The sequence below is a fragment of the Ruditapes philippinarum genome, unplaced genomic scaffold (assembly GCF_026571515.1).
Source record: "Ruditapes philippinarum isolate M1 unplaced genomic scaffold, ASM2657151v2 ctg382_1_1_1_1, whole genome shotgun sequence".
In the NCBI taxonomy this organism is placed as follows: Eukaryota; Metazoa; Mollusca; class Bivalvia; order Venerida; family Veneridae; genus Ruditapes; species Ruditapes philippinarum.
The window spans coordinates 17,113-31,536 of NW_026864643.1; the positions used below are offsets into that span (position 1 = coordinate 17,113).

Consider the following 14,424-nt stretch of genomic DNA (forward strand, 5'->3'; position numbering starts at 1 on the left):
CCCATCAACCAATAGTGAAATTAAAGTCTATGTAAAAACCAACAAACCAACTGTTGTTGGCTTTATTGATGTTTCACAGTTAAATAGGCAATTTTAATGATGATATTAATATTTTGTTGCTTAAAATGGTATGGAACAACATTAAAATAATTGTTTTATCGAGAAATGCACAAGAATTAATTGGGACAAAGGTATTTGCAAATAAAAAATAAGGTTAAATCACGTATGTTATTCTTGTAACAGGTAAGGTAACTTTCATTACAAGCCTAATCCAAAACTATAATGCCGCATCAGATGAAAAACGAAAATGTAAAAAAGCGGCTAATAAAGTTTGGAAGCCAGAACTAAACACATTGCATATTTTATCAAGAAGCAAAACTATGCCTAAAAAGAGATACTTAAACAGAATAAACAGGGCTTTTTTCCTTCTGTAGCAGGGGCCGTTATAGGGCTACTTTTCTAAAGATAAATTCTTTAAAATCATGCAGTTTTCCCCAAAAATTGAATTTATATCAAGTTTTTTCTTCCCCCTTATACCGTTTAATTTTTCCCCAAAATTAAGGGCAGGTCTGCTTTCCCAACCTGTGAAAAAAAGCCATGATAAATATAGCTCTATGCTGCTGTGTTAAAAAGATAACAGATAATAATAATAACTGTATAAATTTATCAGATAATGAAAATAAGTTCTAGCAAGGCGAGAAAAATACAGAAACCATTCGGATGTTCAAGAGAAAATATACAGTAGTCAAAATATTTTATTTAAATATCACACTATGTTTACTTACATTAATTAATTTTCAAGAATACTTTCAGTAAACACGATATAATTTTGTCTAATTTCCTCTTTTGCATTCTGCGGAAAAACACAGAGGAAATCCGAATAATGAATAGATAGTAAAGAATAGATTCGCCAAAGTCAAGGCTTTTACAGAAAGCCTAGATTTATACATTTATCTAAATATTTTAGAAGGTCTTAGCGTATGAATTTTCCAAAATGTTTGTTTTATTTTTCATTGACCTTATTTTTTAAAAGGACATTCAATTTTATTTTCCTTTGTTATAAATCGATAGGAACTATCCGTTCCTATCGCACCTGTCGGACGGTAATTGACAAAAATGAAAACAAGCCCAAGAACTGTTGACATACATCAAAATGTCAGTCAAGAAACATTTAATGAATTATATACTAAGGTATGTTGATCAGTAAAAATGATTTTTAATTTAAATGTCGATAATAGGGTTTTTGAAATAACGCAAATCTTTACTAGAATTCGTCTAAAGCCATATTCGGATGGTCAACTCGGCCTCATACCAACTCGGCCCAGATTAGCTCAGCATACTTTTGAGATACATTTTTTATAATTGCTTTCGCATACATTTGCCATAAGAAAAAAACTGTGTGAAGGTAATGGTTCATTTATGCTAGAGGTTTGACAAGGGGCAGTAAGATAACAACTATTCAATGCCCAAGACAACATCTACTCAAAGTCATATATGCAAGGTAGAGTGAAGATGGCACAAATAGAACATAATCTGAATGGTAAAATGTCAACTTATATGAATGAACCACAGCGATAAGGCTCATTAAGCTATATACTAATATAAAGTCTTTATATGGCTATGGCTAGTTCTGGCTTCCATAACTTTATATGTTGCTTTTATTTTGACGTTGTGCGACAGTAAAGTAATGGATCAACAGGGCTAGCAGTACTATAAAACCTGTTTGCTGAAGTCTTTTTAGCTTTAGTGTAACATACATGATTATCTCTCATGCCCTAGAACTCAGACTTAAGAATTATTTTCTCTTCAACACATTAATGTACTTAAATCAGTGAGTCCAAAGGACCAGAAAAATATATCAACACATTAAAACTAGTGAGTAAAAATTTTTCCATCTTTTTCCTTTTCTTTTATGGTTATATTACAGAAAGTCCATTTTGGCTTCTAGCTCATTTCCTGTTTCAAGGTCAAAATATTTCACAGTGAACTCGGTCTCCCCTACGATAAGATGTAAAACCGCTTCCCAGTAATCTGGCCATCCTTCTGGTGGAGGTATTACTGCTATCTCTCCAACCAGGCAGCACCCTTCCTCTTCTATACAATATTGAGGATCTTCTAGAGTAGATCTCCATAGTCCAATATATATAACATCATCTTTCATTTCTTGTTCGAAGGCTGCGCAGCTCACTGTGTATGTGAATGTTTGTCCATACTCTAGCATCTCGCCTTTTTGTATCACCTTGTTGAATACCTTGTCACAAAAAATGTCTCCATCAATAATAACCTTAAGATATTCTGGATCTCCATTCTCTATGAATGGCTGCTTCATGGCAAATCCATAGGTGAATCTTGACCTATGTTGTATGATGTTTTTAGGTTTCCAGCCCATCATCACTGCCCCATTTAATACAGCCAGTCTAGCATCATCTAAAAGGATAACTCTCATGTGACTGAACACTGACTGAATTTTCTCCCTTAGATATTGTGATTCACTGTAGCCACCAACTAAGATTATTGTTTCAATTTCACTATCCCCACAATGCTCCAGTATTTCAATCAACTTGACAATGATTCTGTCAACTGATGTTATAAATAGTTCCTCCAGCATCTGTTTGTTGATTTTAAGTCTAGCTTCAATGGAATGATATTCCAGTTTTCCAGTATATTTTGACTCTTTTATTATATCCTCTAAGCCTTTATTCATTTTATCTCTTAAGACATGCACCAGTGCATTTTCCATTTTCAGCTTCAATGAATCTGTGTCTGGTTTAAACTCTTTCTTTTTTGTTCTGAATTCATTTAGAAGGCTTACATAGGCTGACGAATAGTTTGAAGAAAATTCTGTCCATATTTCTTCTCCCATTAAATCTTTCATCATGTTAATAAAACATTTATCTACATCAATACCACCGACAAACTCTCCAGTTGTACGGTAGATTTCTTGAATTTTCCCACCCGCTATTGTTTCCTGAACACATATGTCTGATGTACCTCCACCAAGATCTGCAAGTATATATTGAAACCCATACGGTATTTCCTCAGGCATTATTCGGGGTGTACTGTATACAGCCGCAGCCTCTGGTTCAAGAACAAGTCGGAGACGTGATTGAACAATTCCTGCTTCAGTTGAAGCCTCTCGCATAAATTGACGCGCAGAATCAGATGATAACGCAGGAATAGTGATCATCCATTGAATATCCGTGTCCTGCAATCCGAACTTTGATTCATAAATGATTTTTAATGCTTCCTCTTTTAAATGTGCTATTGCGATGGCAAAAACTTTCATTGCCTTAAATGGTTTTCCACAGATATCTTTTATTTCCATTTTTCTTTTAATTCTACGTGCCTCATAAATTTTCATTTTAAAATTCTCAAAGTAGTAAAATTGGGATCTGTCACGTTCAGAAAGCTCAGAGAATTTAGTCTGTGCTTCGTATCCAAATGAATGGAATGATTTGTCTGGGTATAAAAGCAATACAGTGGGCACTCTGTCTTGCTGTAGCATTCCTCCATGTTGTGCTGACTTTATGTTTTCCTCGTAACCCCTAAAAGAGTATGCAAATCCTGAATGGACCGTCCCAAAATCTATGGCTGCCACAACAAGTGACTTCTGCAGTTCATGATTTTCTTGTATTTCTCTTTCAGCTTGGATCTTTGAGGGACCTGGTATTTCTGTCTGAGGTTGGCACTTTGACGTCCCAGGTATTTCATTCTTAGCTTGGATCTTTGAGGGACCTGGTATTTCTGTCTGAGGTTGGCTCTTTGACGTCCCAGGTATTTCTTTCTTAGCTTGGATCTTTGAGGTCCCTGGTATTTCTTTCTTTGGTTGACACTTTGAGGTCCCAGGTATTTCTGTCTGAGGTTGGCTGTTTGTGTTTCCAGTTGTTTGTTCAAAGTTAACAGTTGGTTGTATATTTGCACCCATAATTGTTGAATTTCATCTGATGGACATTGGTACATGTATATCTGAATTTAAAAAAAAAAAGATTTTCATATAATTATTATACCCCCACAAGCAAAGTATCTGGGGAGTGTCTGTGTTGCCGGGGTGGGACAGTGTAAAATGCTAGGGTGGGACACTGGTGCTAGGGTGGGACAGTGTTGCCGGGGAGGGAAGGTGTTGCTGGGGAGAGATAGTGTTGCCGGGAGGGACAGTGTTGCCAGGGAGGGACAGTGTTGCCAGGGAGGTACAGTGTTGCTGGGAAGGGACAGATTTGACTGGAAGGGACGGTGTTGCTGGGGAGGGACAGTGTTGCCGGGGAGGGATGGTGTTGCCAGGGAGGGACAGAGTTGCTGGGAAGGGACAGTGTTGCCAGGAGGGACAGTGTTGCTAGGGAGGGATGGTGTTGCTGGGAGGGACAGAGTTTCCGGGGAGGGAAAATGTTACCAGGGTAGGACAGTGTTGCTGGGGTGAGACGGTATTGCCTGGGTGGGGGAGGGGAGAGGATCAGGAAGTGATACAATTCATGCAGACATCTTTTATTTATAACATAGTTTACTAATTTGAAATCATTAGAAAGTTATCTTATCAGTAACAGACTAAATGCCATGATTGTTGCATATTTTAAAAATATTTTACATGTAAAGAAATGAATTGTTTTTATAATTAGTACTACACTGTATGTGTATAAGCTGGTGGCCTCATTATACAATAAACTTAAGTTTGAATTATTGTATTATTTTTCACCTTGATTTTGAATCAATTATTGCTTACCTTAGTTTTTCTTCATTTGTTTTTGTCATATATCACCAAAAACAATGTACTTAATTTTCCAAAACAGTTAAGACTTTTTCTTATTTAATAGTAAGTACTTTCACAGATTTGTAAATTTTCCCCCTTTCTTTCTATGTCTTTTATTTCAGACTTTGTTTCCAGTTTTTAAGTGTACAACATAAATAAAAATATTTGTAGGTTTGATAAGAATTCTGATGAATTGATAAATCAGTGAAATGTGCAGTATGATTGTTTGTTCAAGATAACCTTCTTATATCCTTTCTTTAATTTGTGATAGGTACACAAGTATCATAACATGAGCAATGTTTATAATGTTCTTGCACTTTCTCATATCTTCCTCATCCATCAAGTATTTTGAAAATTCAGAATATTGAGAAGACATGTCGTGGCGCAACAGCCAGATGCCTACCTCCAAGGTCAAGGTTACACTTGGATGTCAAAAGCTTAACATGGTCTGCAAAAGGGTATATTTTTTGTTCGGTCCATAACTTTTTCATTGTTCAGAGGATTTTGAAATTACTTGGCACAAATGTTCAAAATAATGGGATGACTTGTCTCTCTTATTATACCCAACACCCTACCCCTAACTACAAGGTCAAGGTCACACTTGGAGTAAGGTCAAAGCTTAACATAGTAGGATTTTGAAATTTCTTTGCAGTAATGTTCTCATTAATGGAAAGATGTGTCATGAGCAACACCCAGACCCCTACCTTCATGGTCAAGGTCACACTTGAAGGTCAAAGCTTAACATGGTCTGTCTGGTCTATAACATTTTTATCATTCAAGGGATTTTGAAATTACTTGTTCAAGGGATTTTGAAATTACTTTGCACAAATGTTCACAATAATGGGATGATGTGTCATGCGCAGCACACGGGGTCCCTACTTTAAGGTCAAGGTCACACTTGGGTCAAAGCTTAGCATGGTCTTTTGCACTGAAAGTCCTGATCTGTACCTCAATCTTTTGAAATAGCACAATTTTGTGCCTCATGTTAAAAACTTTGCTTAGGCGGCAGACTTTACTGTTACAAATTCATGTTATTCAACTGGTCAATAAATTTTCTATTGAAACTTTACTCATTCATTATTCTTTACATTATTAATGTAATTTAATCATGCATTGCCGGCCAAAGTTGAAATACAACTTTTCACAATCAGCTCCAGCCATACAACACATCAGAATACCCCATTCATACAATATCCCCCTATTTATCTAATATTTCACATATATATTTTCATAATAGAGAGAACCTGCTGTGTTAAGAGGACTTGATATAGGACCATGTGGGGAGAAATGGACTCCGGAATATCTGGCAGAGAAAGGCGGAGATAGAGAAGTAAAAATACACGTGTCCAAGACTGCCCAGATGGATTTTATCAACAAAAACTTCATGTATAGGTCAGAATATGTAATGATTTTATACATTTACTAGTATATAAACAAAACATGAAATTTTACCATCACAGGCTGATGAATCTTAAATGGATCATAGATATGAGCCGCGTCATGACAAAACCAACATAGTGCGTTTGAGACCAGCATAGATCCAGACTAGCCTGCACATCCGCGCAGTCTGATCAGGATCCATGCTGTTCTCTATCAGTTTCTCTACTTGTAATAGGGCTGGTAAGCGAACAGCATGGATCCTGATCAGACTGCACAGATGCGCAGGCTGGTCTGGATCCATGCTGGTCGCAAACCCATTATGTTGGTTTTGTCGTGACGCGGCTCAAATGTTTAACGTCTCTGACTTAAAACCACTTGCTGCTGTGGGTGAGAATCCCATCACATTCATGTGAGGAATCTTTTCAGCTAGTTCATGGAAGGTCAGTGGTTTCCACTTAGATGCCCGAGGTTGTCTGAAATAATGAATGTAGGGGCACCTGAGGTTTCCCGACAGAGGTAAACCTAGAATGTCGCCATATGTCCTGCAAATTGCAGTTATTGTGACTGAAAGAAACATTTGACATTTCATCAGACATGAACATAAATCAAACAAAACATTGAAAGCTATAGGCTTATTGCATATAATTGTATATAACATTACCAGGTTAAGTTTCATGTTAGTTTTTATGTAAGAAAACTCATTTTTATTTCAAGAGAAGATAAAGATAAAAAAGTTAAAATATGTGAATCACAACATTTCTAATGATACATCAGAAAGATATGGGCTTACTTTATATTACATTATCAGGCGGAGTTTAGGCTTTATATGGAATTACAATGCAATTATAAGACTCGTTTTTATTTCCAGATAAGATAAAGCCAAAAAATAGTTAAAATAGTGTACCTAACCATTTCTAAAAATACATCAGATATTTTAATAGCATTAAGATTATTGACATGTTGTTTCGCTTTGAACATTTGTTATATAAGTAAAATAGGTCTTGATTATGTTACCTTGAAAACAAGCAATGTCATGTGACAAAAATAATTTTTCAGAAACTTTCATGATATTCTTTGATGTCACTTGTGCATGATTAACACAATCAGTTTTTATGAAATTGTTCTTGCAGGTCATTACCTTTCAGTGAGCTCGTTAAAAGGGCTTCAAAGGCAAAACAAGAAGAGTTCTTCATAGAGGAGGTAAAAAAAGTGATTTATGAAATTTTAAAGATACATAAATATTACACATTAAAGCTAGTTTTTCACAGAATAAGTTGGAAAAAAAAAAAACATCGATTTTTTTAAAAATGCACAAAATTATCACAGGATATAGTTAGGACATTGTATACAATAGAATCTATAGCCATGAAAATGTTTTGGATTTGGGGAATAATAGTTAATACTATTGGATCAGTGTGATTATAAAATTTGATTGGTTGGGTTTTAAGTCATGCCAGTGCTGTTGACATGGTATGCTGACTTTCTAACCTTTCTGGTGAAGAAGGAAATCTTGTGTGTCTTTCCTACATTACTTTTAGACACAGAAGGCTTAAAGCAGACACAGTGTAGGTCATATTGCAATTTTCCAGCTTTAGTGCTGGAGGAAGATCTCAAGTGACCATTCGTGCATTATTTCTGTCACGAGCTGGCACCTGAGTAGAACCAATGACATTCTGTAAGCTAGCTGGATAGCTTACACACTTGAGAGAATTTATAGTCCCTGTTGGGATTCAAACCCCCAGCAGTGAGGGGCAAGTGGTATGAAGTCAAAGACCTTGACCACACTGCCACATACGTCCCTTAGCTCCTCTTGTAAGGTACATGTAGCTGGTTATTGGGTCAACAGAATTGAATTATATTGTTTTTGTCAAGGTGTGATTTTTAAGATGCGTGGGACTGATTTTTCCTCACGCTGTATCCCATCCAGAAGTAAGTTGTCCTGCTCAATTAAACCCTTCGTTACCATAGATACTGTAGAATTTGTATTAATGCAAATGGTGACTTTTTTTTTTTAACAGGATCATAAGGATAATTCTCAAAAGAAACAGTGTTGAATATTTTATCTAGATATTTTTGTAAATATACTTTTCTAACAGCCCTCGTATTTTGGCCTTTGGTAGAAACAAACCTCTGGACATGTGCTTCTGTTTGACCTTGATCCCTGATAATGTTTGTTTGTACAGGAAGGAAATAATTAGCTATATGCTTACAAGTATCTCGGGATATAAGGATCGAATTTTGAATGTCCCAGTGAGCTTACTATAACCAGAGTTTACTGTATGTCTGTCAACACATGTATATTTCATTGCAGACACCTGTCTGTAAGCTAGATCCTTCATAATTGTTAAAACCATTTGAAGTGTGTTCCATTTCGACCATAACCCATTTATTACCTTGATTTTCAAGATCAAGTTCAAAGTATTAAGGAAATTTCATTATTGTTTACAGACCTGGGGTCAAGGGTAATGTGTTAAACATGCTTCCCTTACCTCTACAGTACTTTAAAACATGCAAGCGAATGATTTATTTTATAAGTATAGAATGATGCCTTTAGAAAAAAAATATATATTTTGATACAGTATTATTTGTGTTTTCGTTTCCTTGCAGACGGAAAAATATTACTTACGTGCACTTGGAGACGACCCAAGAAAAGATATTGCCGATGTGAGAGTTCAATTTCCAACTCTTGCAGAAGATATAAAGTTTCCGGAATTCTATCCAAAGGAGAAATTTTTCTCCAGTGTATTCAGAATAGCCTCCCCTGGTTTACAATTGTGGACACACTATGACGTAAGTTTTTCCATTCCTTGATTAAAATGCAGTTTATTACTTCCTTGATGTTGTGTGGTTGAAGCTGTAGCTTAGTTTGTGTGGTTGAAGCTGTAGCTTAATTTGTTTGTTTGAAGCTGTAGCTTAGTTTGTGTGGTTGAAGCTGTAGCTTAGTTTGTGTGGTTGAAGCTGTAGCTTAGTTTGTGTCGTTGAAACTGTAGCTTAGTTTTTGTTGTTGAAGCTGTAGCTTAGTTTGTGTTTGAAGCTGTAGCTTAGTTTGTGTAGTTGAAGCTATAGCTTAGTTGTGTGGTTGGAGTTGCCCCTGTGGCTATGTGTTTGAATTTGTCCCTATGACTTTTTTTTTTAAATTGTAGCTAAATAGGCATGGTGGAAGTTATCCCTGTGAAATTACCAGCATCCATTAATTTTCATGTTTACTTTTGAAGTTTATGCCTTTGATAGTGTGGTAAAAGGTCACCAGTTTCCTGAAATATAAAAGTGTATTTTGTCCTTATTTGCACATTCATGAATTTTCATCATCATCATCATCATATTGAAAATGAAAGTGTTGTTGAATAAAGTAAAATATTCCTATTCAGAACTTACATATTTATTCATGTTAAACGATTTTGGGGAGATTGATTCATGATTATAAGAAAAAAGAAATGAAATGCAATAAATAATATTTCATTAATTACCCTTCATGATTTTAATAAGTGACTGTTTACAAAAATAATTGTCACAGAAAAAGAATTTCTGTCATTTTCTATAATCTTTATATCTGTAATTAACAAGTTAAGAAAACCAAGTTGAGATATGATTTTATATATTGCAGGTAATGGACAATTTTCTGATACAAATTCAAGGTAGAAAACGTGTGGTCCTCTTCAGTCCTAGGTCAGTCAACTTCCTGTACATGAATGGTGAGGAACTACTTTTTTTTGTGTGTTTGAATTCATACACTATTAACATTGGGACTACATTTTGATGACTTGCTCCCATATTGTCACTTTGGTATAGGTAGATGTGCACAGGAGGTCTTCCTGCACAAAAAATGCTGAAAGTCACCATAATTATGTCCTTTACAGAGGCGGTTTTACTTAAGTCAGAACTAAGAAAACAACAACGCAATTTCAGCAGTTTTAATGTTGATTATGTTTTTACCACCACTTCTTGAAAAGTACAAATGAGCCGCGCCATGACAAAATCAATGTAATGCGTTTGCGGCCAGCATGGATCCAGACCAGCTTGCGCATCCCCGCAGTCTGATCAGGATCCATGCTATTCGCTATCAGTTTCTCTACTTGTAATAGGGTTTGTAAGCGAACAACATTGATCCTGATCAGACTGCGCGGATGGGCAGGCTGGTCTGGATCCATGCTGGTCGCCAACGCATTATGTTGGTTTTGTCATGGAGCGGCTCAAATATATATGATGCAGTTTCTAAGGGAAAGAACAATTCACAGGTAGTATGCTTCATACAACGTGTGATTAAGCAACTTCGAAATAATTCTGAAATACAATGTATGTGAAAAAATGTTAGGTTAATTAAATTAATTATGATTTCTATAGGTGACAAGTCTGAGGTGTTGGACATAGACAATGTAGATGAAGTAAAATATCCATTGTTTAACAAGGCAGAAAGGTTTGAAGTTCACCTTGAACCTGGGGATGTTCTTTTTATACCAGGTATGGATTTTTATTATCTTTGTTTCTTTTTTTTTAGCGGATATAGTTGGCAGTTTGCGAGACATTTTGTCACATTTACCGTATAAGTACTTATTTCTGCGGTCTTAAAATTCTGCGATTTTCATTAAAATTAGGGGTCTTAAATTTCTGCGTTTCTTATTTCTGCGGTGCCATCATTCTCCCATTCAAGTGTTTTATTTCTGCGTTTAAATCATGATATTTGTATACAATTAACCAATAAACGGCATTTCAAGATTTGTTGATATGTCATTACTTTCGGTAAAAATGCAGACAACTGATAATGTGTTTCGTTGTAATCATCAATATACCGGTATTACGTAATGATTAAGAAAATAAGAACAACAAAATGCAATGACAACAATTTTAATACTTTATGTGTATAAATTTGAAGCATTCATGTATTTAACTATCTCATAGGTTCATTATAGTCCTTATATTCATTATATATATATTCATTATATTCCTTTCACAACAAATAAATCATGCATGACTGTATATACATTGAAAAGAATCTATGGAAAAACTTGCAAATGTTAGTCTCTTTCAACATGAATACTTGAACTTATAGCTTGGTAAACAACGTGTTGTTTTACAAGTGAAGATTATTTGCGGCGGAAGAAATTCGCCTGTAAGAAAAAAAATCAACACAATTTGAATAAAAGAATTTCAATCATTTCACTTAAGTGGACATTTACAGGTAAGTGTGAAAAATACACAATGGCAAATTCGCACATAACATAGTTGTACATAAAAGCATGTTTATTGCAGGTTTTAATGATAATATTAAACAATGGTCATTTTATCACGTTTTTGATAATGGTGTTGTTAAATATATTTTAAACTGAAAAACAGCGGTATTAACAACGATATACACTGCACATGAACACATTTTTTCTCACACAATTTTAATATTTATTTAGATTTACCTTGCAGTGTACCAGCAAATACGGTAGTGAATTGTCGTTTGTCTCCAAAGCCTGAGATTTCGACTCGTTTAGCACCTTCAACCTCCATATACTTTAGTCATTTTATTATATCAAATAATTCAAGCTTAGAGTGAGCGAAAATCATACCAACATGATATTTATTTTAACAAAAATAACAAGCAAATTAACGTTTTTTTTTATAATCTTTTATTCATGACAGAGAGAAAAATCTACTTATACCGTTAAAAGCCGATAACGATACATGATAATGGTTAGGTAATGTAGTTAGACATTACCGGTTGCTGAAATTCCGACACATGTATACATAAACAAAGCCGAGAAAGGCTTAATTTTCTGCGGTTTTTAAATCTGCGGTGTCGTAACGAACCGCAGAAATAGCAGAAATAAAGTTCCCGCAGAAAAAAGTACTTATACGGTACTTAATATGGTTTCACCCAGATCCCTTAGATTCCTTGCACCACAATCTTTTGATAGGGTTTAGGTTGAAAAAGATTCAAATGTTGTGGTTAAGAATAGATTATATTACGCTGACTACAATATGCTTTTTTCTCATTGGATGTTTGGCTGTCACATGGTGATCTAATATATACTATATTACACTACCTGAATATGTTGGCCAAGGTTAACATGCAAAATGACTGCCAGAATTGTTGATTCAACACTGTATCCATTGTTTGTCTTTGTTAAATGATGATGAAGGTAGTCATATAATAGTCCTTAGATACAAATGTACATAGCAAATAATTTGTCACCTTAGTGCAGTAACAGGTTAACTCCTATCAAATAGACTTACTCCAGAATATAGAACATTTTGGGGCTTTTCCCAGCTAAATCTTAAGGTACAAACAAACAGTTGCAGTTTCAAAATAAGTGCAACAGGTTGACTAATTTATTTTTACGAGTAGAGCACTATGAAGCTTTAATTGTAAAAGTTTCTTTGTACCTTGGGATTAGCTTAAAAACCCACATTTGCCGAGTTAGGGATAACATCTATTCTATAAGGATTTAATTTGTTACTGCACAATATGAACATATATTTGGTTTAATATTTTTAAGGAGATATTAAGGAGTAATTCAACTGTTACCCTATAATTTTGTATATTTCAGCTTTATGGTTCCACAATGTGATATCACTAGAATTTGGAGTGGCAGTTAATGTCTTCTGGAAACATTTAGATGACGGTGTATACGATAATAAAGATACATATGGAAACAAAGACCCTCTGCCAGCTAGCCGAGCATTCCAGATTGTGGACAGGGCTGTGAAAACGCTTGAAGAGTTACCAGAACCTTATCGAGAATTTTACGCTCGGCGACTTATAGACAGAATAGAGAAAAAAGCAGTGAACAATTTTCCAACCTGATTTGTTTAAAAGTTTTTGCTTAGAGATTATAAAACAAACTATGGTGAGGCTCAATTAAAAAAAACGCCCAGGACTGATCTTCCTGACGTAAAGAATATGATAAGGGGCTTGTTAGTTAACCTTATTATATATATGAAATATGGACACAACATTCTTCAATGTCTTAGGTGGGAGAAAAGTGTTTTCTTCATTAGGGTCCGAGGCAAAGTTTTGGGTCTTTCTTAAACACATTTTTTAAGGGACTTCAAAGAAAGCACAGCTAGCAATATATTATTGTACTTCAGTTATTTTCTAAAAATTGTTAATTTTTTTTTTTTATTGAGTGATCAGGCACTACAGTCATGTAATGTTAAACAGTTGTGTTTCATTTGTTTTTTTTAAAAGGATGACATCCATTTTCTGATAACCTATTTTTAAATAAGAAAATAATTATGCAAATAGTAGAGAGAAATGAGAAGGATGTAGATTTGTGTTCAGTTTGCTTATAGATTATGTAAAGGATATTAAATGAGTGTAGGTTCAAAACTGAATTTATTGGACGGTGTGTATAAAATTATATTATGTGAGCATCTTGTGAGCTTAATATTATTTCATTCAACAAGTTGAATGATTTCAGTAATGAATGTACACTAATTTAATATTCTAGTTGTCACATACCAGTTCCCAAAATAAAAACTGTTTAAAGTGAAAAAGGATCATTTTTTTCATTGAAGCACCTGTAGTGTAAGGCTATTATTTAATAAGGCTCAGCATTTTTGCACGTTTGTGTAGTGCAAATGATGTTACATTAAATTTATGCATGGCCATGCAATACCATTTTTATGGAGTCGCAAAAGCAGCATGGGTATGTAATTATGAGTATAGGAATAATTGACTAAATTTTGCTCTATTCCTGTGATAAATTATTGAATAAACAGAATTATAGTATGAATAGCTCTTTTATTTGGACAGAGAATTTTTTACTACTTATACTTACAGTGCCTCCTTATGTCATTAAGATCTCATTTTGGCTTGCGGAACGTTGGTGGTTCTTCTCAGGTGCCTGTTTGTGTCTGAAATGATGTACTGAAGGTCTTCCTCCACCAGTAAAGCTGGAATGTCGCCATATGACCTATACTGTGTCGGTGTGACGTAAAACCCAATCAAAATACAAAAAATATCCCTGGGTGTCAGTAACCTTTATTTATGATAACTTGCAATATGTGGAGAACTATAACACAGTCCTTACCATGTTAGATATCTTAAAATAGACTTGTCCATTTTTCAATCTGGACAAAACCATTAATCACTTTAGGGGATAAATTCAACATTGGAACAGACTGAACAGCAAACAGTACAGGCCATAATCAGATCACAAGGATGTACCAGCTAATTTTGGTCTGCACATGTCCCAGTGCAGTGTGTAGTCAGTTTTTAAGGTTTAAAGATCATGTAACACCATTTTTTATGGTTTTATATCATAAACATGATGCTCAAATTAAGATTTATCAATATTGTAAGTTCCAAAAAGCAT

At 34.8% G+C, this 14,424-nt stretch overlaps 1 protein-coding gene across 2 annotated transcripts; it reads left to right on the top strand.

Annotated features, from left to right (window-relative positions):
* The first annotated feature begins 1,051 nt into the window (after nt 1-1,051).
* LOC132726370 (tRNA wybutosine-synthesizing protein 5-like) lies at nt 1,052-14,154 on the top strand. Of its 2 annotated transcripts, none has more exons than XM_060711691.1 (7): nt 1,052-1,191; nt 5,979-6,133; nt 7,252-7,321; nt 8,729-8,911; nt 9,726-9,813; nt 10,463-10,579; nt 12,655-14,151. In XM_060711691.1, exons 1-7 carry the CDS (start codon nt 1,117-1,119, stop codon nt 12,909-12,911), a joined length of 945 nt encoding a protein of 314 aa, XP_060567674.1. In that variant the 5' UTR covers nt 1,052-1,116; the 3' UTR covers nt 12,912-14,151. The 2 variants fall into 2 exon arrangements, with proteins under 2 accessions (XP_060567674.1, XP_060567673.1); XM_060711690.1 differs by lacking the exon at nt 1,052-1,191 and adding an exon at nt 5,049-5,199 and having other exon boundaries at nt 12,655-14,154.
* The last annotated feature ends 270 nt before the right edge of the window (nt 14,155-14,424 follow it).